Genomic DNA, 26,498 nt, shown 5'->3' with positions numbered 1-26,498 from the left:
ACACTTGATTTCTATAAGCCTGCATAACACTAGGATAAGAGACAGACCTGTAACAGACTTGTGTATTCACAAATTGGCAAATTAAGTCTTCTTATATAGACAATCTATCAGGAATGCTCTCTGGTTAATGTTACAGAGGGTAGACTTTCAGTATGGTACTTAATTTCTTTGATATATGTACTTACATACAAATATAGTGCTTGTCAGGTAAATTTAAAATTAAATTTCCTGTTGCATTGCATGAATAAGAATTATCTAGTGGTATTGAGAAAAATTGGACTGATATTAGATGCTATTAGGGAAGTAATACTGATTTCATAAGGTATAGTAATAGTAACGTGGCTATGTAAAGAGCATCTTTTTTTTTTTTTTTTTTAAGAACATCTTTATCTTTTAAAGATATGTACTGAAATAGCTAGGGGTGAAATGTCATAATGTCTATAAATTTACTTGATTTACTTTTAAATACTATAGCCAAAAAAATTGAAGTGTATTTAGAAAAATGTTAATAACTATTTAGATGATGGGCATATAGCTGTTAATGACATTTTTTGTACTTTTCTGTTGGTTTGAAAATGTTGATAATAAATATAAAATCACATACTAAAGGAAGGAAAATTTTGTTCAATTTAACATAACATGTGTTTTTATCTTTAAAGGAGCCCATTCAGACTTCCGGATATATTTGTAACTTTGAGGATTTAGAAATTAAATCTGTCCTTTTGGATGAGATACTGAAGGTAATTCTTAAAAAACAATTGTATTTCTGTTGCTGGCTTGGCTGGATTTATTTTTTCACCAGGCAGTGTGGTGTCCCTGTTAGGAACGTGGATCGGCCCTGCTCTGTCACTTGTACCACTTTAGACAGGTTCCTTCACCTTTTTGGGGTTTTTTTTTTTTTGGTATGTATGTATGTATGTATGTATGTATGTATTTATTTATTTATTTATTTATTTATTCCTTCACCTTTTTGAGCTTCATTTCCCTTTCGTGTTTATGAACCTCAATTTTTTGTCTCTAAAATATGGATAATAATAGAACCTATCGTACAGGATTGTTATTGTGTAAGGTAATGTGTAAAAAGCACTTACCACAGCTAGGATCAAGAACTCAAAAAATGATAGCTAGTTGTTTTTGTCATTGTTTTTATATTAATAACAGAGGTACTGAAATTTGACAGTTTAGTCTTCTGTAATTCTAGGGTAATTGAGTAACTTTTTGTTTGCAGGGCTACTATCCTATTTTTTTTTCAGGCTTTATAAAACAATTCGTTTCTGATTTCAGATATCTTTTTGAACCTCTACTTTGGCCTTCCTTGACCAACTTTTGAGAATTTCTTTGCTAAGAATATATTGAAAACAGTTTTACCTTTGTTTTATACTTTTTCTGTGTACTTCATCCAGTTTTTTTGAATACTAGATTTTTATATTTCCAGAGTTAGTTGCAGTTGTAGCATGTTTTCATGTTTGGGTTTAATATGTAAATTGTACCCCTTGTGTTATAACTCACTTCTTTTTTTTTCCCATGAGAAATTTCTTGGAGGATTAGAACAGAAGGAATGCAAAAGGAAAAAGAAGGAATTTATTAAATTTACATTTACTAAAGTACCTCTCAAAGGAAGTGTTCATTTGTCATTTGTCATTATATATCATTGTTCATTTGTTGTTCCAACCATGCCTGGTACATATTACACAGATGTCATTTTTAGATGAAGAAGGCTCTTAGTGAGTAAAATGATTTACCAAAAGTTCATCTGTTCATTGACTCAGGAAATGTTTACTGGCAGTCAGTAAGACACAGTTCCTGGCCTCAAGTAGAGGGGTTGGGAAGATAGACAAATTCAGCAACTAGACAAGGGGTGGGGGTGCTGTCGTTCAGTTGGCAGATGTATCCCTTCAAAAGTCTGTAGTGAGAGAACATTGGGTCAGTTCTGAGACTGTGAGTAATATGAATAGCACAACCAGGCATTGTGCTAAATGTTTGATGTGTGTTATTTAATCCTTACAACTCTAGAAAGTAAGTTTGAGTATTATCTTCATTTGTTCAGATGAAGAATCTGAGGCTTGGAGAGAGAAACTAATTTGCCAGTGACACCCAGTTAGCAGTAGGCAGAGACATGATTTGACTCCAAGCTGTCTGGCTTCAAAGGTGGTGTGTGTAATTGGTAGTGCTGGCAGAAATGAAGAAGGGAACGGTCATGGGGATGGTTGGCCTGGGTTATAAGAGGCCTTGTGTGCCTTCTGTGGAGTTTGGACTATATCCTGGACTCATTAGAGGCATAAAGCAGTAAAGTGACATGATTGGGTTTCTATTTGGAGAAGTTGGAGGGGGGTATAGCAGGTTTTAGAAAGTGTCATATAGCCAGTGAGCATTGGAATTAGGATTTAAACTTAGGTCTGTTTGAATTCAAAACTCATGCTCTTTCCATACTACTTTCTACAGTGTGCCAGGGATTTCCCGGAGAATATTTTAGTTTCTACATGCATTGGTTTGGTTGCAGGGTGAGGAGGGGCACACGCAACTCAGTTCTGGTAGCCATTACTGATTTTTCTAACTTTCTTGTATGTTCCACTTTTTTCCCTTGGAATATGTAGGATATTGGTGAGTTCATAATTACTATTTTCTTTCTTTGCCCATTAGCTAGCTCTTTCCTGCAAGGCTGGCCTTCAAAATTTTTTATTTTCTTTTGGAGGGGTCAGCTTGCAAAATTAAAAGAAAAGAGGTGATGAAAACTTGCTCTTTTTCTTTTATTTGCTTGTCTGCTGCCCAACAGCACCCGGAGCAACAGTTTCATTGCCCCTGGCAAGGAAAGAGGAGATTAAGGCATGAGGGGGTAGAGGCACACACATGTGTTTTCTGCTCTGGTGGAAGCCACAGCACTTTGGGCGAGGAGAATAGCAGCTCCTGGGAACATGACATTTAAGCTGAGGGAAACAAGGCTGCATAATTTTAAGAGACCCCCTTCTTCCATCACTGCCCTATTCCCCAGGGCAGCCACATAGCCTCAAGAGGAGTGAAGCTGGATTGTGGGTGTTTTCCAGACAACTCGGAAGACCCACACGTTGGAATAGCTTTTCTTCCCATTTTTGGATTATAACATGATGCGGTTGTTTGTGTGTGTGTGTTTTCCTGTAAAAAAGAAACACAACTCTAAAGGCAGCCATTTGACTTTTTTTTCATGTTACTTTTAGAATCCCGAACATCCGAACAAGGATTATATAATTAATTTTGAGATTCGGTCCTTGCGAGATAGTCGAGCATTGATTGAAAAGGTTGGAATTGAAGATGCATCTCAATTCATAGAGGATAATCCACACCCCCGACTCTGGTATTTAAAAATAAAAAATCTGGGGCGCCTGGGTGGCTCAGTTGGTTAAGTGTCTGCTTTCAGGCTCAGGTTATGATCCCAGAGTCCTGGGATGGAGCTGCATGTTGAGCTCCCTGCTCCCAGGGGTGAGCCTGCTTCTCTCTCTCCCTCTGTCTGCCAGTCCCCATGCTTGTACCCCCCTCCGGTGTCAAATAAATAAGTAAAATCTTTAAAATTAGTTAATTAATTAATTAAATAAAATAAAAATCTTCCCCGAATGACTGGTATATGCTTTCAAAGTCTTAGCTCTATTGTTCCCTACTCTCATGGTAGCCTTCGTGGGGGTAGACTTCCATTCTTGCTCTTCTTTTTAAATACAGAAATTCATTTCAGATTTGGAAGTACTCAAAATGAGCATAATATTAAGTGAAACGTGTATAAATATGTTAATGACTTCCCACCCTGTTTAACTGAAAAAAATTGGTATACTAATTGAATTCTGGTTCAAGACTTTTTTTATCTCAGTAATTACAATAAGCTTTTTTTTTTTTTTTTTTTTGTAATAAAGGCGTCTGCTGGCTGAAGCAGCTCTTCAGAAACTGGATTTGCACACTGCAGAGCAAGCATTTGTGCACTGCAAAGATTACCAAGGCATTAAGTTTGTGAAGCGTCTGGGCAATCTGCAGAGTGAGCCCATGAGGCAGGCCGAAGTTGCTGCCTACTTTGGCAGGTTTGAAGAGGCAGAAAGAATGTACCTTGATATGGACAGAAGGTAGGTAATGAAGGCCCAGGCCCCTGCTCTACTTTGGTGTTGGTGATTTTTTTTGTACAAACGAGGAAGGTACAGTAGACTAAATAAATGTATCCTACCATTTCTTTAGAAGTTAATTTCAGTTTTGATCGCTAGCTGGATATTCCACACGTCCCTTATTAATTTACATTTTATATTTCGGAAGCAGTTTTATTTTCTGTATTTATATATATTATTGCTGGCCATGGGAGACTTTTTCATTTGGTCAGAAAAAAACATAAGACTACAGAGACTGAGGGCTTTTATCCTTTATGCAGCTCAATATTTGGGTTTTCTTTTTTGGTTTAGGCCTTTATTTTTTGTTGTCAAGGAACATGAAATAAAAAATGGTATTTAGGGATTGATTTTTATTCTTTATGTTCATTTTAGATTTATATAAAATAATGTATGAACTTCATTTCTTCTAATTTTTGTTAATATTACTTGTACTTCCAGGAGTCCCGACTATAGCTTCAGCCCTGAAAAGAAAGATAAAACCAAATTTGTTTATATGTGTGCTTTTTAAATAAGCCTGATTATGTCTAAGAAATTGATGAAAAGAAGTTATTATTATTTAAATCATTATTTTGCTAAGAAAATTGGAATCTAGGAAAATAAAAGGAAATTACTTCTTTTTCCCTATTTCAGATTTTCCTCATTGTTTCCTTCCTGATTAAGTTTCTAAAATGTTTGGAGAGGTACCTTGTCTGTCAGTTCACTGCTGTGTATTCTAGTACCCTAGAATTGAACCTAGCATGTGGTAGACGGTTGATAAATATTTGTCAGATGAATGAATAAATGCTGTCATTTGCAGAGATCTTGCTATTGGCCTCCGGCTGAAATTGGGAGATTGGTTTAGAGTACTCCAGCTCCTGAAAACTGGATCTGGTGATGCAGATGACAGTCTCCTAGAACAAGCCCACAATGCCATTGGAGACTACTTTGCTGATAGACAAAAATGGTAGGTAGCCTATGTGGACCACCTCTTCCATTCGTGTGGCACTTAATATGGTAGCTGCCTGAGTAATTCCCTATGACACAGTGCTGGGGAAATCGAAGGCCATCCTCCTGGATCCTAAAATTCAAACGCCTTTAGATTCACATTAGAGAGCAAGAAATCCTTAGATAAGTATTGTAAAACTTTGCAGTTTCCAGACTTACAAAACATGTGCTTAGCTCCAGGCAGCTTTCTACTGTTTTAGACCACAGTGTGCATTTCAAAGACATTTTATGATTTATTTCTGAAAAAGTTAAAACAAAATTTTATATTTGCTTGTTTTATTATAGATTATTTTCAGAAATCATTGGCTTTTATTCTTAAGTTTTCATTTTGATCAGTATGCTTATTTATTTACCTCAGGGTTGGAAATACAATATATCAGATTACAACAATATTTCTTATGAATATCCAAAGAATGGGGGCACCTGGGTGGCTCGGTTGGTTAAGTTTTTGCCTTGGGCCTGATTAAGTGTCTCCCAGGGTCCTGGGATTGAGTCCTGCATCAGGCTCTCTGCTCTCCCTCTGCCTGCCACTCCCCTTGCTCATATTCTCTTTATTTCTGACAAATAAATAAATACAAATCTTTAAAATAAAAAAAATATCCAAAGAATGTTGCAACTAAAATATGCTCACAGTCTTTAGATCTCCCCCCCCCCCCAATTTATATATGCTTCAAAGACACACTGTAACTAAAGATGGTGACTAGAGTAATACGAGTAATACTAGGAATTCTAATGAAGGAATGTTTTTGGTGAAAGTGCTTATTTATCAGGAGATTCACATTATTTTTAAAAGTTACTGCTTTCTAAAATTTTCCATAGGTTGAATGCTGTACAGTATTACGTACAAGGCCGGAACCAGGAACGTCTAGCTGAATGTTATTATATGTTGGAAGATTATGAGGGATTGGAGAATCTTGCCAGTTCACTTCCGGAAAACCACAAGTTGCTTCCAGTGGGTATTACAAATGTTAGGTTTTAGAGTTATTAGGTTATTTTATAAGGTTTTTATGTTATAGTCAGGAAGTATCCTCTGCCACAAAGAAAATTTAAAATGAATCTATAATCTTACAGTTTCTTTGATGTGGGATGATACTTTTAATTTTAAAGCAATATGTCAGTGACAGAATGCTTGAAAATGGAGGGAAAATTAGTCATATTCCCACTACTTTAATATGTTCACAATCTATGGTAGTCTTGTCAGTTTTATAAAATTGATTTTAAAGTTAGCTGAACACATGAAATATTTCCAGTTAAAATGATAACTTATCAGAGATTTGCTTCAAAATGATCCAAGCTGGGTCTGGGGATTAGTGTGTTGTATGTATTTGAAATTTGCTGTAACAAAAGTTTAAAAAGATAGCTTGACTTTTATTAGGCTATTTTCCCCCCCTTTTATGAGGTTATATTAACAAAGTATTAATGTTAAAAAGAGAAATAAAAAGCAGAGTTCTCTGGAACTTTGTTTTGAATGTTCTTTTTAAGTGTCTTAATTATTGAATGATGTTAATGAGTTTATGTATTTTTTGTCTTATCTAAAATGTAAATCAGAGTTGTATAGTATCAGTTCTACCACAAAAATTTTGTCAATTCACAGATGAATGAATAGAATTCTGATAATTCGGTTTTCTCTATTGTGAATTAGAGCAGTTTTCCCTGTAATAATGGCATTTTCATGTACCTTTATTCTCAATCTTGTTTTTTCTTGAGTAGGAGAGAAACTGAAATTATTCTTAATCCTGGGTATTGGGACAGGTTACCCTACATTAATGTCATGTTAGGTGTGTCTGATGATGCAGAAAATAATGTTGTTATAGGATATCCAGAATAGTATTGTTGCTGAGTAAATACTAAGCAAAAGTAAATACTAATTATAGCTATAATAATAATTAAAGTGAATAAAACTTTTTAGTAGTGTAAACTTTAAATCAAATTTTTGGAGGAGTTATTAATAATATGGTAAAATGTATCTAATATTTAAGTAGGAAATTCAGGGTACAGACTATACATAATATGACAATACTTACACCAACTCACACATACATAAAGATTCATAGAACAAAGACATTAGGAAATTACATCAGAGTATTGAGATAAATTTCCTGTGGGTAGTAAGATTATCAGTAACTTTACATTTTTGTGCTTTCTAACTTTTTTTTTTTTACCATTAGAACGTGTTACTTTATAACCAGAAAAATACAAATACTTGAGTCCAAAATGTGCTTTTATGGTTTTCCCAAAATACTTTCAAAGTAAGAGTGGGGAGAGAAAAGCTCTGGCGAAATAGATATTCAGAAAGAAAAAGAAAATAGATTTTTTTCAAAATGAAGAGAAAGCCGGATGGGTATGGTCTGTTTTGCTGTGGTTCTCCCTTCTCACCACCACCCTGCAAGGCAGCTCTGTCTTGGATCTAGCTTCCTGAACTCAGGAATGGCCAGCTTGTCTGGGGGCATTTCTTTAGAGAGGTATGCGAGAGCTCTGTGAATGTGAGATTTCCCCTAGGCATTTAACAATGACCATTGATTATACCATCAGTTGCCTTAAATGTTTCTTTTACACACTAGTCTGGGGTTTGTTTCAGAACCTGACAATTCTGTAAAGTTGCTACTATACTGAGAGAAGAAAAGAGCGCAATGTGTTCAGGACCTGGTTAAAAATCAGATCTGTGAGCCAGTGAAACACTGGTTTTATAGAAAGTGATGCCTTAGCATCCTTTCTGGTTTGTAGCCTCTGTCCCTGTGTATGTTTCAACAAAAAATGACTGTAACCACCAGTAAATTTAATATTCCTGTGTCCCTATGGAGTTTTGTAAATGAAAATAAAAGTGATTTCCTTGGTCCGTGAAATCTGATAGTATTCTTCTGTCCTTACAGGAAATAGCACAGATGTTTGTGAGGGTTGGAATGTGTGAACAAGCGGTAACTGCATTTTTGAAATGTAATCAACCAAAGGCAGCAGTAGATACCTGTGTCCATCTCAACCAAGTAAGGAACTGAAAATTAAAGTCTCTATTCATCCTTTTAGGCTGTTGCCAGTATAGGCTTGAGGTGAATTTTGTGAAAGGAGCTAGATACTCCTGAGGACCTAGAAAATGTTGGAGTTTGCGCTTACCTCTTAAAGTGCTACCATTAAGAGTGACCCGCTCATAACTAACTCAATATGAGGACAAACCCTGTGCTTCTAGTCTGGCAAGTTTATGTCTGGAAGTAATTTCAGAATTTTCTGTATTTTATTAGGGTTTTGTTTCCAAAGAAGGACTAGTTAATGGTCATTGCAAGAGGAAGGAATTGAGTTACCTTATCAATATTTATTTTGGCAAATCTATTTTCCTGTCTCTTTATAGAAAATATATATTTGATATTTTTAAGAGCTGGAATTTAACTAAAATAAAGTGCAGAATTGTGGAAATTGTTGAATATCAATGTATTCCCTTCAAGTATTTTCTTGAATTATTTTTAAAAAAGATTTTATTTATTTATTTGAGAGAGAGTGAGAGAGCACAAGCAGGGGGAGGGGCAGAGGCAGAGGGAGAAGCAGGTTCCCCGCTGAGCAGGGAGCTGGACACAGGCTCCTCCCAGGACCCCTGGATCATGACCCGAGCCCAAGAGAGACACTTAACTGACTGAGCCACCCAAGTGCCCCCTTTTGAAGTATTTTATAAAGCTCCTTTTATTTTATTTATTTTATTTATTTAAAAGGCTTTATTTATTTATTTATTCATTCATTCATTCATTCATTCATTCATTCATGATAGACACAGAGAGAGAGGGGCAGAGACACAGGCAGAGGGAGAAGCAGGCCCCATGCAGGGAGCCTGATGTGGGACTCGATCCCAGGATTCCAGGATCATGCCCTGGGATGAAGGAAGGCGCTTAAACCACTGAGCCACCCAGGCTGCCCTCCATTTGCTTTTTAAAAATAACTTTTAAATGTTAAATCTGATAGGACATTTTCTTAACTGAAATTGCATATTTTCTTTTACTATAAGCAAATGTAGCTTTTTCTCAATCTTTGCTGGTGCAAAAGTGAATTAAAATATTCTGATTATAAACGTTGAGGCTTTCCTTTTCTGATGTACTTCTTAAGCAAATTAAAGGCTTAGATCATTTAATCATTTTGACACGTTTAACTTATAAGACATAATTGCTCTTGTTTTAGTTAGTTATTTAAAAAATATATACCAGTTTTTTATTTTGATGTAGTGTTATTTATTACTATAAACTGAAAGCTTTATTGTATGAATTTTATGACATGTGACTATAAATGCTTGGGTAACTGAATGGTAGGTATATTTTTCTCCTTAGTGGAACAAAGCTGTTGAATTGGCTAAAAATCATAGTATGAAAGAAATTGGATCCTTGTTAGCGAGGTATGCGTCTCATTTATTGGAAAAGAATAAAACTCTTGATGCCATAGAACTCTATCGGAAAGCTAATTACTTTTATGATGCTGCTAAACTGATGTTTAAGGTAATATAATAATCTTGGTGAGTATTTGGTATGTTCTAGTTACTACCAATGTTTTCTTGTGACTAAAGAACACATTTTCCATTTTCTTTGAAAACAAATACTTGTTATAGCAAAATCCCTCTGGTTTTATTAGTACTATAACTGTGCATTATCTTAGTATTATTACCTTTTACTAAAAAGGCTGTTTACTAGTGTTAGCACCTTATTGATACCTAAACAATTGAATGTTTACTTAATACTGAAGTTAGCAAAGAATTATAGAATTTTCAGGGACCATAAATTCCCTTAACTGGGAATTAAATCCTGTTGATAATAGAATTTTGAATCCTTTTAAATGTATACATTTTAAAGACATGACATTTTTTCATAATATGCATTTGGAAGGAAGATGAGCAGTACTGTATTGATGTATGCAAAATTTACATCCTATTCTATTTTTTTTGCCATTTGACTTAATGAAACAGGAAAAATTCCCCTCAGTCTTCTAAATAAATCTTTATTTCTTGTGGCTGTACCATGTTAAAGTCCTGTTATTTCAGTGTACTTGGAACATCATTTTAAAAACCTTCCTTATAGAAAGTGCAACCTCTTCAGTGAAACCTCTCTTCATTGTGACTTAATTATTTAAGAGCATTTGTGATTTTTCTGGGATTGTTACGAGTTGTAACTCTGTGGCTAAATGCTAAGGGAAGAATAGAGGCCTTGTAAACTAAGGAAAAGAAAATGAGTTTTAAAATATTTATCATAAATGAGTGGTGTTTATGTTCCATCCTACTGGTTTTCTCTTTTTTTATTAAAGACCAAATTTCAGAAATGATTGTACAAATATAATTTGATTAAGGAATGTCTTCCCAAATTCTTTTAATGTTTAAAGATCGCAGATGAAGAGGCAAAGAAAAGAACTAAACCTTTACGTGTCAAGAAGTTGTATGTCCTATCAGCTTTACTCATAGAGCAATACCACGAGCAAATGAAAAATGCCCAAAGAGGAAAAGTTAAAGGAAAGAGCTCAGAGGTAAGGTAGAAGAACATTCTAGAACATGAAATCATCTGATATGTTTAAGAGAAGAAAAAAAAACAACTATCAAACTTCTCATTAGGGACAGACCATTTAATTTGCTTGTTTGCATTTATATTCTTAGAGGGGGGAAAGGAACGACTGACTTGGAATTAGTACTCACACTGAGAAATTTCCACATATAAATGCTGAGAATTTTTTCTGCAAGACTAATCTGTAGCCTTTGCTTTAATTTTTTTATGTGGTAAATCATTTCTAGCTAGTGAGTTTTAGAAACTTCTCTAGAATATGTATATTATTTTATATGTGAATGAATCTCTTATTAACTTAAAGTTTATACTCAGTTCTCTTTTAAAATTTGACCACACCATGGATCACAATGTGTTATGTGTCAGATCACGAGGCCCACTTTTACCATCTTGTAATTTTGTCAATTATACCTCAGTAAAGCTGAAAGAAATTTTTGATTATCCTGGATTAAAAAATTATGAATTGTAATGGAGAGATTAAATCAGTAGTGACAGTTTTGTCATGATAAAATGAGCTTACTTGGATATTTTAATGTCTAACCAAATCAGAAGCTATCTTCACTGGAATGACTCTCATGGTTATGCTGACAAAAATGTGGTTTTGCTTGACTCATAGGCTACTTCTGCTTTGGCTGGTTTGCTGGAGGAGGAAGTTCTATCCACAACTAGTCGTTTCACAGATAATGCTTGGAGAGGGGCTGAGGCTTACCACTTCTTTATACTTGCACAGAGGCAGCTGTATCAGGGATATGTTGACACCGCCCTCAAGACAGGTGGGCATATGACCTAATGTATATAATATGTCTAAAAATGATGAATAATGTATATAACATGTCTAAAAATGATAAATTGAATGCCCATATATTAATTTTGATAACACTTTTATCTATGGGTTTATTTTCATGTTTGAGATTTGCTGTTTGCAGTTTGTTTTGTTTATTCCCCTTTTTGAAGCTCTTTTAATTTTTTTTAATACACAGAAAGTAATAATTATGATTCACATTTAAATCAGAAGTTTGAGATAAGCAAAAGAAACGTCTATAGCATTCACTATTCTGTTCATCCAAAGTCACTCAATAGCTCAGTCCATATACTTTTGAATATATATATATATATATATATAAATTTGTTTTTTTTAATGATATCAGGAGTATAACAGACCATACCTTTATGTCGTTTTTGAAAAATGATATGTTGTAAAATATTTTCATATTAATAGATCTTTCCATAGCATTAAACTTGTTTTTAATAAAATGACACCTATGTTAAAAAATGAAATTTATGTAACAATTTAAATCAAAACCAAAAAAATACAAAGAAAAAGGTAAAATAATCTAATAACTTGTAAAATAATCTTATAACTCAGAAGTAATGATTACTAACATTTGGGTGAACTTTCTTATAGACATTTCTCCATGTCTACAAAATTGTAGACAGTTTTCCTTAAAATAATATCTTACAGTATATGTTGTTCAAGAGCTTGCTTTATACTCTATGATGTATATTGCAGTCATGTTTCCATTTTGACAAACATATCTGTGGTACCATTTGTATTAACAAGGGGACTGTAAAGGTTTTTTCTAATCGGTTATTAGTTATACGTTAGAATCAGTTTTATTTTTGTATGTTTATAACTGACCTTCATTTAATTTTAACTGATTAATATGTGGTATGAATTATGAAGTTATGTTTTAAAATGGTTGGGTTAGGGCAGCCGGGTGGCTCAGCGGTTTAGTGCCGCCTTCAGCCCAGGGTGTGATCCTGGAGAACTGGGATCGAGTCCCACGTCGGGCTCCCTGCATGGAGCCTGCTTCTCCCTCTGCCTGTGTCTCTGCCTCTCTCTCTCTCTCTCTCTCTCTCTCTCCCTCTCTCTCTCCGTGTCTTTCACGAATAAATAAATAAAATGTTTAAAAAATAAAATGGTTGGATTATATATAACTTATACACAATTTCTAGACTCATAAGGCAAGTTAGAACTTTTTTTTTTTTAAGATTTTTAAAAATTTATTTATTCATGAGAGACACACAGAGAGAGAGGAAGAGACACAGGCAGAGGGAGAAGCGGGCTCCATGCAGGGAGCCTGATGTGGGACTCGATCCCCGGTCTTCAGGACTATGCCCTGGGCTGAAGGTGGCGCCAAACTGCTGAGCCACCCGGGCTGCCCAGCAAATTAGAACTTTAACTTGAGAGTTTTCACCTACTAGATGAAGAAATCCATATACAATCTATTAATTCTACAGTACATTTTAAAGAAAGACTAGATCTCTAGTATAGAACAAGTGAAAATAAGATATGGTAGCTAAGTTTAAATGGTCTGAACTGACAACTTAGAGTTCATTGTCACTTCTTTTTTCTCAAACTTCTGTTGTTTCGGTGAGACAAAAAAATGTGTTCAAAGAAATGCAAAGAAAAAAACATAATTTCATACTGCTTTGCTTTTTTTACCAAAAAGAAACATGATGTTATCTTGAAAATTATGACTAGCAGTATAATACTAATTTACTTTTTATGGATTGCCACAGAAATTTCTAATGTATTTATATGAAACAAAAGATATGTGTTTTGATAATAATTTTTATTTTTTTGTCTGTGTGTGTATTTCTAACTGGCACAGCATGTACATCAGTTGGTGGTAGCTATTTTTGTGGCAGCTGGGCTGTTGGCTAGTTTTACAGAACTGTGAGATCACGTAACTTACTTCCTTACTTCCTTCTACCAGCACTTGGATCACCCACCATTGTTTTCTTTAAGTTTATAAAAGTTCATGTAGGTTAAACTAAAACAGCATAACACAGATTCTTTTCCATGCATGATCATGATACTATGATTACTTTTCAAAATCTGAACTGTCCTCTTTTTTCTTAGCTCTTCACCTGAGAGACTATGAAGACATCATCCCTGCTGTTGAGATCTACTCTCTGTTAGCAATCTGTGCCTGTGCCAGCAGAGCTTTTGGTACTTGCTCAAAAGCTTTTATTAAACTTGAATCTTTAGAGACCCTCAGTTCAGAGCAAAAACAGCAATATGAAGACCTTGCTTTAGAAATCTTCACAAAACATACTCCAAAAGATAATAGAAAATCTGAATTGGACAGCCTTCTTGAAGGGTAGGTGGATTGTAACTAATATATATCATTCACTTATTAAAAGCTGGGATTTCTAGAAGTATAATAGTGTGATATAATTATTTAGGCACTTAATTTTAAAGTAACTTACTTATTTTATTTACTGTATTAATGTTTTATTTTCTCATTGTAAGGAAAGTTTTTAATTGAAAGTTGCCTTGAGATGTTTTAAAATAGTTTATTTTTTATTAATAAATAGTTTAATTATGTATAATACATAGTGTAATAAATAGTTTAAGTAATTAGAAGTTTTAAAGTATAATTTTTTTCCTTCTTGCTTTTACAGAGGGGAAGGGAAACTGCCAACATGTGTTGCCACGGGAAGCCCGATCACTGAATATCAATTCTGGATGTGCAGTGTGTGCAAGCACTGTGTGTTGGCTCAGGAAATTGGCAACTACAACTTCTGTCCCTTGTGCCATAGTTCAGTGGCATAAAGAAATGACAAATTGCATATAACTGTAAAATATATGTAGCATATATAGATAGATAGATAGCTATAACTGTATATATAATGAGGTTGATTCCCATACATTTTATATGAAAATCGGTATCATTATTTCATAGTAGTATATTTACACAAAATTATATGTATAAATTATGTACATATAATGTCTCATATATATACACGTATATTATGTATACATATAATTTTTTGTAAAAATACAACTGTGGAATAATGATGCTGATTTTCATATAAAACATGGAAATCAACCTTATTTCCTTTCTGTTATGATTACATAATACTATGATAATACTCCAAATGAGAAATTTTTCTCACAGTTTCAAGGTTACTAATTCATTAAAAACTTTGAGGGGAGGAGGTAGGAGAAGCCTGGGAAGTGGGGCAAAGGTGAATCTAGGGAATTGACATAACCTGTATTAGAAGGAGGTTAAACAGTTGTTATAGTTAAATGAGCTCTGTTGCTAGCTGTGTTTCATTAAATAAGCATAGAATGTCTTCTGTATTTTATTTTCAGAAGTGAGAAGGCATTTTAAGATATTTTTTATAATTTGAATTATTTCAAATAGCCTTATTTTTATATAGCTTTTCCTTTTTTATCTACCCTTTTAGTCTCATCTGTGAGATGGCATTTAGCAGAAAACTTGGCTTTATTTATAATGATAAAATTTATACAACAATATCCATTTTGTAGTTATAGTTTTAATTGAAACATTGTCTCTAAGCAGAGATCTTCATTTAAACAACTCTTAAGGTATGGAGAATGATTCTTTCTAGATAATGCATGTGTTTTGACTTATCATTAATTAAAAAAGAAAAAATTATAACCAGCAATGGGTATTTTCTTACCTGTTTTATGTAGCTAATAGTGTTCTCCACTTTATTCCCATGAACTGTGTCCTTTCATTTTGCAGCTGCGGGCCAGACTCTAGCACTGCGTTACCACGATTATTTGCTCAGGTTTGGCTGTTTATTAGAGGTAATAAAGGGACATATGTCACATTGGTATTGCAGCTGTGATACATAGGTTAGTCACCTCTCTCAAAGTGCTATGTTTTCAGTGCTTTAGAGACAAACCTGTTGCAGATTGAGAGTAGTGAGCTCTGAGGAAAGGTTTAGAGCCTACATGAGCTTACAGTAGCAGGCTCATATGCTTAAATAAAATGAGAGGACCAGAAGTCTTAGAAGTTTCTGTCTGGGTTTAAGGGCCTTGTTGGAAGTTACTGTGATACACTGTTAGTCTCCAAATCTACTACCAAGCAAGCCATTCCAGAAGTCATGGAACAGGAAGGGGTACAGACCAATGAGGATGCTTTAAATCACGCGGTTTATTGAATCAATTTGAAATACACAGCGAGGAATAAGGAGAAAGTGATTGGGCAGTTATTAGGGTAGTGTCAGTGGGGTAGAAAGATTATAGTACCAGGATCCTGGGCTATGTTCTATTCTCATGTCCTGACTCCCATTTGCCCAATCAGCTTCCCCCTGATAGTATGGTTATAAAGATAGTATGGGCCAGAGCCGAGGTTTGAGCCAAGTGACACAGTCACATGGAATGTGCCTAAAGCTAGTGATGGACACTTGCTGTATAGAAGGGGGTATTGCACACCAGGTCAGAACATAGGTTGCCAATTAGTTGGCTGAACAGTCACGGATTTGATTGTATTTCTTGGGTAGAGGACTGACCAGAGTTAAGTGTCACCAATGGGTAATTGAGTCAAGATATCACACATATTGAACAATTTACAAGTCTCTTGCATATTTAGTGTGTCATGAATAGTACGTTGGTTGCCTTTTGTACTCCTAGTGCCTCTTTAATATGAGGTATGATCATACATATATGCTCTATTAACTTTGTCAAATACACCTCATAAGTCACCTACTTATTTAACAGTTTCATCTGATTTGTTTTCTTCTATGACTAGAATAGGATGTTCTTCCAAATCAGAAAATTACATACTATCAAAAAGCTCAACCCTAGGGAATATATCTCTTGTTGAGCTTAATTACATCGTTTTTAAAGAAAAAATTCATTTGTTTATTTGAGAGAGAAAGAGAGGGAGAGAGCACGAGCAGGAGGGGCAGAGGGAAGGGGATAGAGTCTCAAGCATACTGCATGCTGAGTGCAGAGTCCTACATGGGGCTCGATCTCACGACCCTGACGTGCCCTGAATTGAAACCAAGAGTCAGACACTTAACCGACTGTGCCAGCCAAGCACCCCTTACTTACATCTTTTTATAAGACTTTGTTTTCAGAATAAAATTATTCTCCACTTCATCAATGAAAGATGCAGGACTGATGTTCAGAGTTGTGATTCTTAGTCCGTGGTCTAATTCCTGATATATCTTCTTTCACTTTTCCTTTCCTATCCCAGGAATCAGCTGAGAACTCACTTAGATTGTCACTCCTCTAGACCTTACTGTGCTTGTTAATATACTGCCTGTCGTTTTCATTCCAAAATCAGCTGTTGGCTCCTCAAACTTTTCCTAACATATCTTTTGGGAACTCTCCTTTTAGAGCCTTCTCGTTTGCCACTAATTCCATGTTGCTTGAACTCTAGACTTTTTCTTCCAACGAATTATTTCAGGTAGATCCTGAGTTCCTCTACTTTTTATTCAGCTTAATTCAATCCACAATCCCTGAAAACAACCATTATACGTTGTATACCTAATTATCACATATGTAGATTGTGTATACATACATGTAAAAACACATATATACAGATATATCTTTTCTACTATTGTGAGAGCTTATGCCTGTTTGGGATTTATATTTCTGAAAGTTTTCGTAATCTGCCATAATATCTTGAGGACCTTTGTCTTGCTTAAACATACTAAGGAAAGATCCATAGTATGAATTGACCTAATTTGGTTTCTTCATCCTGAAGATAATTTTAGTATAACAACAAAAACAAACTCTTTCCTGATGAAAGGAGTAAAGAGAAGCAAAATTATCTATATGTAGCAAATACTTGGGAAGAAGTTGGACAGAATGATGCATATACTGAAGACAGTATAATGAAACAATTATGTTCTTTTCCTGTAAGAAACCTGTAAGGATTCCATTTAAGTCATGCTGAGTTGTTCTTTATCATAAAACTTGGCCTGAATTATGTGAAGTTTCAAAGTAGAATTATATTACATTTCAGAGTTTCAAAATACTTTGGTAGGCCAAAGTATGGAGATGATGGGACCAACTGATGAAGTTTATAGTGATAACATGCTTAACAAGCAATATAACATTGTTGACCTGCTATCATACACAAATGACTTTATTACACATCTTTTTGCTAAAATACATTTTAGGTTTTTTCTGTTTGTTTTTAGAAGATTTTATTTATTTATTCATGAGAGACACACAGAGAGGCAGAGACAATAGGCAGAGGGAAAAGCAGGCTTCCCGAGAGGAGCCTGATGTGGGGCTCAATCCAAGGACCCGGGGATCATGCCCTGACCTGAGCCAAAGGCTCAACCACTGAGACACCCGGGCATCCCACTAAAATACACTTTGAATGATCTTTTTGTATTTCGAGAGCTGAGATTTTAGGTTTCATGTGGCACTAAGTAAAAAAAACAAAACAAAAACCAGAAAAAATAATGAGTATTGAGGTAAAAATGCTTGTATTTATTTCCAGTTTCCTTTACCTATAACTTACGGATAGCATGGTATTTGTTTGGGTTTGATTTAAATATTTAAATATTTTGGTGGGGATTGATTAGGAGGGTGTTAGGCTTCAGAGTGGAGGAGAGTAAGGGACAAGGAGGTCCAGTAGATGTATAATGTCATTTTTTTTTTTTTTTTTTTGCTACCAAACAGAAAAGACCACTTAGGAAGGTACTAGGCAAATGTCAGATGACTAGAAGTTGCAGTGAATTACTCTAGAAGCCATGCAGAGTTCTCATGTAGAGGTTGGGGGGAAATTATTTTACCAGACTTTCAAGAGAGTATCTGAAGTGCTTGATAATGTTATAGCTCTAAGATATTGCTCCTGAGTTTCTAAAATGAAAATGGCAAAAAAAAAAAAAAAAGGAAAATGGCAATATTATGTTGCCCTCTATTGTGTTGTCTATTCTTACAATTATTCTCAAATAATTTTTTTAAGAAATTAATGCTTATTTTTTGAGAATAAACCTATTTTTGGAGGAGTAACATATGTCCATGGTAGAAAACTACAAAAGTATATAGAGCATTTATGAGAGATGAGAAGTAAAAATGATTTTAATAACCTCTTTAAAATGAGAGGCATTAATGTAAAGTTTAGTTGAATTTAGAAGAAAAACCTGGTCAAACTGAAGAAATTATTGTAAGTTTTCTTCATGACAAGCTATTCTTAAGAAATTTCTCTAAAATTAAAAGAAAAAGTAGACATGAAGAGGCTGAGAGTTAATATTTTATTTAACTACTCGCTTCTTATTGCCATAGCTTAAATTTCTAGTTCATAAAATCCAGAGAAAAATGGAATATGCTCACACATCCTCTAATAGCTAAAATTAAAACTGCCAAGTATTGGTAAGCGAATGAAACAACTGAAACCCTTATACACTGTTGATGCAAATGCAAAATAGTAGACCTGCTCTGGAAAAGTTGAGTTTTAGAAGTTCTCTATATATTCGGGGGGGCGGAGGGGGACAGTAGATGTATGTGGGTGTGTATGTGTCTGTATTTTTTTCACTGCTTTAGTCAACTAAAGCAAAGCTTTACTGAGGCCCCAGGGCCATGGGGCTCAGGCAAGAGGCTGCCCTGCAGGGGAAGGAGGAACCCAAGGAGGGACCTTATTTGACTTTACTCTGAGGGCGTGGGTGGTTGGTGTGGCCACACTTTATGCAGCACTTGACAGTATGAGGTTGCAGGGGAACAGAACACTTTCAGGAGATCACCTTGTTGCTGCCATATTTCTGGGTGAGCTGGCAAAGGGGAGGCTTGTTGATGCCACCCCCAGGCAAAGCACCATGTGCAGGACTCCATGAAGATGGATGTGAGAGTCAGGGAGGCACAGCAACTGAGCCTAGCCCAGCTCCAAAATCACAGGGCAGGCCCTCCAGTGTCCTACAGACCAGGGCTTGTTAAGTGGGACAGACACACCATGTCAGAATCCTTTCTGTGTCTTAACAGTAGATGGATGACACCAGCCCAACATCTCAGTTTCCCTTATCAGGCATATGATTTGTAGATTATTTTCTCCCACTCTGGGTTGTCTTCGTACTGTTTACAGTCTTTTAATGCAACAAAAGTTAAATTTTCAGGGAGCCCAGTTTGTTTTGCCTTTGGGGTCTATTCAAGAAGTTGCCAAATCCAATGTCACAAAGCTGTTGCCTTATGTTTTTTTCTAAGAATTTTCTGTTTCACTTCTTATGTTTAAGTTTTTAATCTATTTGGAGTTAATTTTTTATAGGGTGTTTCTGTCCAACTTTATACTTTTGCATGTGGATATCGTTTTTCCAGTAACATTTATTGAAAAGACTGTACTTATGGTAACACCATAGCGTTTTGATTGCTGTAGCTTTGCAGTTAGGTTTTGAAGTCAGGAAGTGAGTACTCTGTTATTTTCAGAACTGTTTTGGCCGTTTGGGTCCCATTGAAATTCCCTATTAATTCAGGATGGGTTTTTTTTTTTTTTTTCTACTTCTGTAAAAACATCATTGGGATTTTTGAAATGGATTCCACTGAATCTGTAGGTCCCTTGAACATGGGGGCGTCTTTCCATTTGTTAGTTTTGTAGTTTCCGTTGTACAGATCTTTCAGTTCTTGGTTAATTCCTGAATATTTTACTCCTGAAACTGTTCTCTTAATCTCCTCTCTTTACATAATTCCTAGACACAGTGTACTTAAGGACTCTCCGGGTTTCCCTTGGGCATTCCCGGCCAGGGAACGGGAACTAACGCGACAGGCCGGACTGTCGGCACAAAGTGTTCAACGGACCCTGACCCTACGCCAGGACTGCGGTGTGCAGTGCAGGCTCCTGGAGCTCATGCAGGGATACATGCGGGGCTTCGGCGGTGGCACCCGCTGGGGGCACCCGCTGCCCACCCGGCTCGTCCTCGCGGGTAGAGTCGTGTTACGAGTGGGCGCCGTAACCAAGGACGAGCTCTCCGTAACTCCCGCCCACGGACCTCGAAACCAGCTGGGGTCCGTCCATCTACCGCTTTCGGAACAGGAGGCGGGCAGAGCCGGCGGGCAGAAGAGAACCAGGCCGCAGGGGAACCGGCCAAGCCTCCCCGGCCGCCCGAGCTCCGCGCCCGCCCCCAGCGGTTCATCTCGCGAGACGACGGGTCCCCGGGAGGCACACACTTCTTCCCCCTCTGCTAGCGCCGAGGTTTGCCGTCAGGTTCCATTCCGGGAGCGCGGAAGTGGCTGTGGTGCCGCCGCCCAGAGAAGCCAACCGCCTTTTCTACACAAAAAGCCGAACCTTCGGGCGCTATGGATGCGCGGCAAGGGCGACAAAACCACGCAGCCCTGACGCTCGCCCAAGCTCACTTCCAGAAGGGCGAATACGCGGAAGCCGAGGAGCTGTACTCCGCTTACATTGGCCAGTGCGCCTGCGCGGGCTCCGCGGGCCAGGCGCCCGGGAGGTAACTATCGCGAGACGTGGCGCGGGCGCCTCCGCGAGGTGGGGGCAGGCGCTACCTTTCCAGAGGGGCGGTGAGGGGCGCTTCCTGCGGGACGCCCGGGGCGCCGCTGCCCCCTCCCCCCCCCGCCCCGCTCCGGGGGGCTCTCCTCGTGCGGGCTCGCTCTGACCCAGAGACCCGGAGCGGATGGGGCCTCCCACCCGCCGTTTAACAGGCGGACCCGGAGAGCTGAGGCGGCGAGGTGACGCCGGAGCCTGGGACCGCCACTTCCACGTGTGTGTGTGTGTGTGTGTGTGTGTGTGAGTGTGTGTAGTGGGGGAGGATACAGCCGGGCCTAAATATTGTCATTTCACCTGCACACACACACCCGTGGATATTTCAAAGTGCGTTTCTAAAAATTAAGGATTCTTACACAAACAGCCACAGTATCATTATTATTTTATTATTATTATTACTATTATTATATGATCCCTTGGTTAATAACGTGTTTATTTAGCTGATGTGTTTTTTAGCAGTTGGGTCAAGTCCGGATGTCCCCAGGCCTCTTAATCTATTAAGGCTCCCCTTCTTTTTTCTTTTCTTTCTTTCTTTCTTTTTTTTTTTTTCTGCCCTTGAAGTTTGTCGAGGAAGCCAGTCCCGTGTCTTGAGAGTCCGGATTTGCTGAATTCATCCCCCGGAGGTCATCTCCTGTGGTCCCCCGTCCCCTACAGCGCTTGTGAGTCGGTAGTTAGATCCTGAGGGGTGGTGCGGTCCAGATCCTGGTGGACGGCAAGTGCAGGTTATGGGTGGTGCCGTGGGCTTCTGTCAGAGGGCCTGAAAGTCCGTCTGTGACAGTAGCAGCTTCAGCCGCGAACACCTGCTGCCCGGGGTGCCTAGGGTTTATGCCTGGTTGTATGTAGCGTTTGTTGTTCCTCCAGGGTTTGTCTTTGTACTTGTGGATGGAGTGGCGTGGACCGGGGTGAGAAAAGAACACCCACAGCAGGGGAATGAACGGCTTTTTGACAGTGTCGAATCCTCTGCACCAGCATTCTCTCCCTGCAAAGATTTAGTTGTTGTTTTTTTTTAAGATTTTATTTATTTATGCATGAGAGACGCAGAGAGAGAGAGAGAGAGAGAGAGAGAGGCAGAGACACAGGCAGAGGGAGAAGCAGGCTCCATGCAGGGAGCCCGACGTGGGACTCGATCCCGGGTCTCCAGGATCAGGCCCTGGACCCAAGGCGGCGCCAAACCACTGAGCCACCCAGATTCAGTTTTTCTTGACAGGATACCAGCTTGTCTTTTGTATGAGGCTCAAAGTTCTTCTTCTGTTTGCTGAACTCATGTGGAGTTAAACCAGAAAAATAAAACTGCTTTCATATTTTGATAATACATCAAGGTTAACAGTTAGTTGAGGTTTCTGAACAGTCAATAAGACACTAGCACCATCCCCTGAGACTCCCCTCCTCTGCCAAAAAAGATCAGTTAACATAGAAAATGCAGTTTTCTATCATTTCAAGCTCAAAGGATGACTTATCTAGTTGGTTTCAAAAAGTATTTATCAGCAGCAGGTCTGCTGACACCAGATAGTCTCCTTTGCACATCCAGCCTAAAAGCACCTATGTGTTTATGGCAAATGTGGTATCTGCTTCTTCCCAACACAGGAAAGAAAATCTGCTGCCTTAGTTTGCTGGACACCCAGCACGCCTGAATGAACTTTCTAATTTCCTTACAGTTCTGAAATTCTTCTAGGAAGTCATGAATTTAAAATGGATTCTGTCATTTCAGATGTTTTCCTAAATATGTCTTTTAGCTTAAAATTATTTTTTAAAATAGTGGGTCACTGAACCACTGTGAAGAAGTATTTGTGATTTTTGCATGCCTATCACTCAGAATGGTTTATAACATTTACTTTTCATATCCCAAAGTGCAGTCTAAGCCATAAACCTAACTTCCAGGTTATTTTTGTTTGTTTGTTTTTTGTTTTTTTTTTGGCTAAAGTTACAAATGCAAAAAAGAAATCCACATTTGTATTAGGTAGTTAAATTCTAGTATGATAAATACTATCATTACAAAAATCTTAATACTACCAAAAAATTCATTTTCTATGATTAGTCCATGTTTTCATTTATTTTTTTTCTTAAGGATTTTTTATTTGTATATTTGAGAGAGAGAGAGCATAAGCAGGGATGAGGGAGAGGGAGAAGCAGGCTTCCCACTGAGCAGGGAGCCCAACTCGGGGCAGGATCCCAGGACCCCAAGACTATGACCCAAACTGAAGTCAGACGCCCAACCGACTGAGCCACCCAGGGGCCCCTAGCCCACATCTTTAAAATATGAAGCAGTTTCCGCATGAAAAGTAGGCTTTTAGAATTTGTTGTAATGAGATCTAATTCTAAACCAAACATTCTATGATCCTCTGGATGTAAGAAATTTATAACAAGGTTTTGAAGCTTAAAAATGGAATGACTATACCCTTCCTGGAGTCCTGAGGCTGCATTTTTCTTAAAACCCTTTACTGGGCAGCAGTTCTTTTAGTGTCATGGCAGAGTTGAAGGGAGTTGTGTCCTCCCGTTCCCCAGGTTTGAACGATGGTGCTTGTGGCATCTAGAAATATTCTTGCACCCAGTCTGTCATAGCTCACAGAAGCAAATTTTTCTCGTGTTGCAGTTCTGTCCATCCTTGGTGAACTCTTGCAGGAGCCCCCTGTGAGTGCCTCTTGTATCAGTGGTTGCTGTGCCTGTCAGATGTCAGGGATCTAGATATTAAGTCTCTCAATAGCACTGACTGCAGTCACAATATTTTCTGAGGACTATACTTTGCGCTATGGGGCATGATGAAGAAATCAGGTAAATGTAGCTTGCACCTTTTCTGTTTGGTTCAAATTTGAGAATCCCTTTGGAAAAAAAGAAAGGAAAACAGAACTGTCTCTGACACGGAGCAGAGTCCATTAATGTTCTCCGTGCAAACAGAATCGTCTGGCAGGAGAGGGTGACCTGCTGAGCCAGTGGCTGGTCTGAGCTCCGGGGGGCAGCCTCTGGAGCTTTCCAAAGCAGAGCCCATTCTGCACACAGGACCCCCAGAATGGACTTGAGCCGGATGTCCATCCTCCTTGCAGGAGGCCAGTTTAGCCTTGGGGGCAATTCCAGCTAAGACGAGAGGGAAGGCAGCTGTCTCCCCGCCTTGGGCAACAACATGTTGAATCTTCACTTACAGTTAACTTGTGCTTCTTTACTGGTGAAAAATGATTTAAAATCTCATTTTTGGTGGGATCACTTAAAAATTTGAGAATAACACTGGTGATTGATTTTGTGATATGTCCATTGCAAACTGGAACTTTTGGGCTGGCTTTTTCTCCTTGCTCAGCACGAATCCGATCTGTCTTCTTTGCCCCGCTGGTGCGTGCTTAGGAACAACCATTTGAATATTACATTCTGCAAAACCAGTTGACAACGAGCAGGGGCTCCAAACACACTATAAAATTAATGTGTTTTTCGGGCTGACGTGGTAGCACTTCCACCCTACCATGTAGACAAAAGTCAATTCCATTGCTTTATTTCTTTGCACTTCGTTTCTTCAGCGTGGCTTCTCAGCGTAGATACTGTGTGTTACAGGCTACGAAGTTTGACAATACCCCAAAGAGAATGAAAGTGGAAACAAGAGGAATTTGGGAACGCACGTTTTTAACATGAACTTTTTGTTTAAAGCAAATGCAGCCCCGAGGATTTGGCTACTGCATATAACAACAGGGGGCAAATCAAGTACTTCAGGGTTGATTTTTATGAAGCCATGGATGACTACACATCTGCCATAGAAGTCCAACCCACTTTTGAAGTTCCATATTACAACAGAGGGTTGATATTGTATAGGCTGGGTAAGAATTTTTTTTTCCCCTTTTGTCCTTGACTACATTTTATGAATTTAGAGCTCTCAAATATGAAACTAATGTAGTAATCATCAAGTCTTAAATTATATCAAATTTGGGTGTACAAGCCCGAAAAAAAGGAAGCATTTATTTTAGGCTTTTGGTAGGCTTTACAGACGACAGTGGAGCACTGGGGTGGGGATTGGACCTGACGCCGGATGAGGGTGACCCCATTACTCTGTGCCTGTGCATTCCCAACTGCGAAATGAGGACAATGCTGAGGACCACCTGTGAAACTTTTCTGAGTTAAAATTTTTAAAGGCACATGAGACCATATAAAGTGAAGGGGTTTTAGATCCTTGGATTAAAGGGACTGTAGGTACTGTTTCTTTTTTAAAGTGTTAAAAAGAATACTAATTTTCTGTTTCTTAATTTTACTGTAATCACGTAAAATAGGTGATAGGATTTTGTTGAGATTTTATGGCGATTTATGCTCTTTGCCTTTTAAATCTCAAGAAAAAAACCCAGAGCTAATTTTAAATGTTAATTTAAAGCTAATTTAAAATTTTAATTTTAATTATTCTATAAAGGCATGCAAAATTACTTTGATATACACATCCATATATCATAAGAGAAAAAAAATACTAGGTGTAGTTGAAAGTTTATAAATATAAAAGCATGTGTATCTGAACTTTACTAGGAAGAATGTTTGGAAATACTCAGTTTTATTATTCTTCTTCATTTTTGGGGTCCTGGTACAGGCTACTTTGATGATGCTTTGGAAGATTTTAAGAAGGTACTAAACTTAAATCCTGAATTTCAAGATGCTACACTGAGCTTAAGACAGACTATTTTAGACAAAGAAGAAAAACAGAAGAAGAAATTATTGAAATAAAATTGACTCATGATCCTTTTAATACTTGACATCTCATTGCTTATAACATAAAATAGGTGTTAAGCAATTTTTTTGTGTTCAGCTATTTTGATTTATATTTGAGATAAAGATATTCATGCATTAGCACTGAGAGTTAAATGATATATTTAAAGTAGTTAATTTCAGATTGAGTAACTGTTGAATAAGTATGCTTTTCATAAAATGTAAATAATATCAATGCATAGTTGTATGTTATTACAATAAAATATTTAAAGAAATATGTGGCATTTTCTTCAGTAAAGCTCTGTTTTTTATTTTCATTTTCAATTTTTTATTTTAAAAAATTTGATTTCTGGACTGAGCAACCCAGGTACCCCTTTTCTTGGCTTCTATTCTCTTTCCTTAATTTTGACTAGAGTCAGATGTAATATTAAAAAAAACAAAAACAAAAAAACAAAACACCACCAAAAAACAACTCCATAAAACAATTTATTTGGTTTCTTGGATTCAATGATTTTTCATCCTTTATAAGAAAAAGATAAAATCACTGAAAGTCAGAATCAACACTTGGTGATTAGAACCCAGATACTTATTTTTCTCTTGTCTTTACTGGAGATAACTGAAGAATAATCTATTTTTATCACTGGGTCAAAGCTGTAAGCATGACGCAGATTCTAAATTTCTCTTTTATTAAATAAGCTTTGCTGTGTGCCTTAAAGATACTCTTTTATGTGTGCTATTGCTCAGATTTTTCCTATTTTAGTAGTTCTACTAAAAGTACCCCAACTATGTCGTCTTCCAGCTTTTCTGTCTGCAAAAACAAGGCAGAAAACTGTGGTTTGTTACAAAGTAAGGTAAGAGAATAAATGGACTTATGTTACTTTTGAGCTTAGAAGATTACTCTAATGCTAATTGAAAGCCTGGAGCTATTTATGTTTTTTTCTGAAATCTAGGACTGAATGAAGCCAACAGACTTGCTTTATGATAGCAAACCACTCTGCTGGTGGAACAGGAGC

At 37.2% G+C, this 26,498-nt stretch overlaps 2 protein-coding genes and 1 long non-coding RNA gene across 6 annotated transcripts in view; 2 read left to right on the top strand and 1 right to left on the bottom strand.

The window, feature by feature from the left end:
• Positions 1-15,034, top strand: part of WDR35 (WD repeat domain 35) — a 58,254-nt gene extending 43,220 nt beyond the window's left edge. The window contains exons 17-27 of the mRNA XM_038560847.1: positions 660-740; positions 3,192-3,328; positions 3,876-4,079; positions 4,912-5,058; positions 5,919-6,051; positions 7,970-8,080; positions 9,401-9,565; positions 10,440-10,580; positions 11,229-11,385; positions 13,479-13,719; positions 14,024-15,034. Of these exons, the coding sequence (XP_038416775.1) occupies positions 660-740; positions 3,192-3,328; positions 3,876-4,079; positions 4,912-5,058; positions 5,919-6,051; positions 7,970-8,080; positions 9,401-9,565; positions 10,440-10,580; positions 11,229-11,385; positions 13,479-13,719; positions 14,024-14,174 (1,668 nt within the window). The 3' untranslated portion in view covers positions 14,175-15,034. The remainder of the gene's footprint in view (positions 1-659; positions 741-3,191; positions 3,329-3,875; positions 4,080-4,911; positions 5,059-5,918; positions 6,052-7,969; positions 8,081-9,400; positions 9,566-10,439; positions 10,581-11,228; positions 11,386-13,478; positions 13,720-14,023) is intronic.
• The window catches only part of LOC119877150, a 60,625-nt gene extending 39,871 nt beyond the window's left edge, over positions 1-20,754 (bottom strand). For both annotated transcript variants that reach the window (XR_005372156.1, XR_005372155.1), the window contains exons 1-2: positions 16,431-20,754; positions 15,050-15,166 (exon numbers count right to left, since the gene is read on the bottom strand). This is a non-coding gene — a long non-coding RNA (uncharacterized LOC119877150). The remainder of the gene's footprint in view (positions 1-15,049; positions 15,167-16,430) is intronic.
• Positions 18,837-25,525, top strand: TTC32 (tetratricopeptide repeat domain 32). 3 transcript variants are annotated; one of them, XM_038560849.1, is made up of 3 exons: positions 18,837-20,770; positions 21,385-21,482; positions 21,685-22,960. In XM_038560849.1, the coding sequence occupies exons 1-3, from the start codon at positions 20,619-20,621 to the stop codon at positions 21,831-21,833; spliced, it is 399 nt and encodes a 132-aa protein (XP_038416777.1). In that variant the 5' UTR covers positions 18,837-20,618; the 3' UTR covers positions 21,834-22,960. The 3 variants fall into 3 exon arrangements, with proteins under 3 accessions (XP_038416777.1, XP_038416776.1, XP_038416778.1); XM_038560848.1 differs by lacking the exons at positions 21,385-21,482; positions 21,685-22,960 and adding exons at positions 24,451-24,617; positions 25,370-25,525 and having other exon boundaries at positions 20,379-20,770; XM_038560850.1 differs by lacking the exons at positions 18,837-20,770; positions 21,385-21,482; positions 21,685-22,960 and adding exons at positions 20,854-21,042; positions 24,451-24,617; positions 25,370-25,525.
• The last annotated feature ends 973 nt before the right edge of the window (positions 25,526-26,498 follow it).

Source organism: Canis lupus, chromosome 17 (genome assembly GCF_011100685.1).
Source record: "Canis lupus familiaris isolate Mischka breed German Shepherd chromosome 17, alternate assembly UU_Cfam_GSD_1.0, whole genome shotgun sequence".
In the NCBI taxonomy this organism is placed as follows: Eukaryota; Metazoa; Chordata; class Mammalia; order Carnivora; family Canidae; genus Canis; species Canis lupus.
This window is presented reverse-complemented; position numbering and strand designations above follow the sequence as displayed.

Excerpts from the sequence above, each read along its gene's own strand:
- TTC32 (XM_038560848.1), top strand. The coding sequence starts at position 20,619 with ATGGATGCGCGGCAAGGGCGACAAAACCACGCAGCCCTGACGCTCGCC. Across the intron at positions 20,771-24,450 it reads GCGGGCCAGGCGCCCGGGAG|CAAATGCAGCCCCGAGGATT; the intron begins GTAACTATCGCG and ends TTTTGTTTAAAG. Across the intron at positions 24,618-25,369 it reads GTTGATATTGTATAGGCTGG|GCTACTTTGATGATGCTTTG; the intron begins GTAAGAATTTTT and ends GTCCTGGTACAG.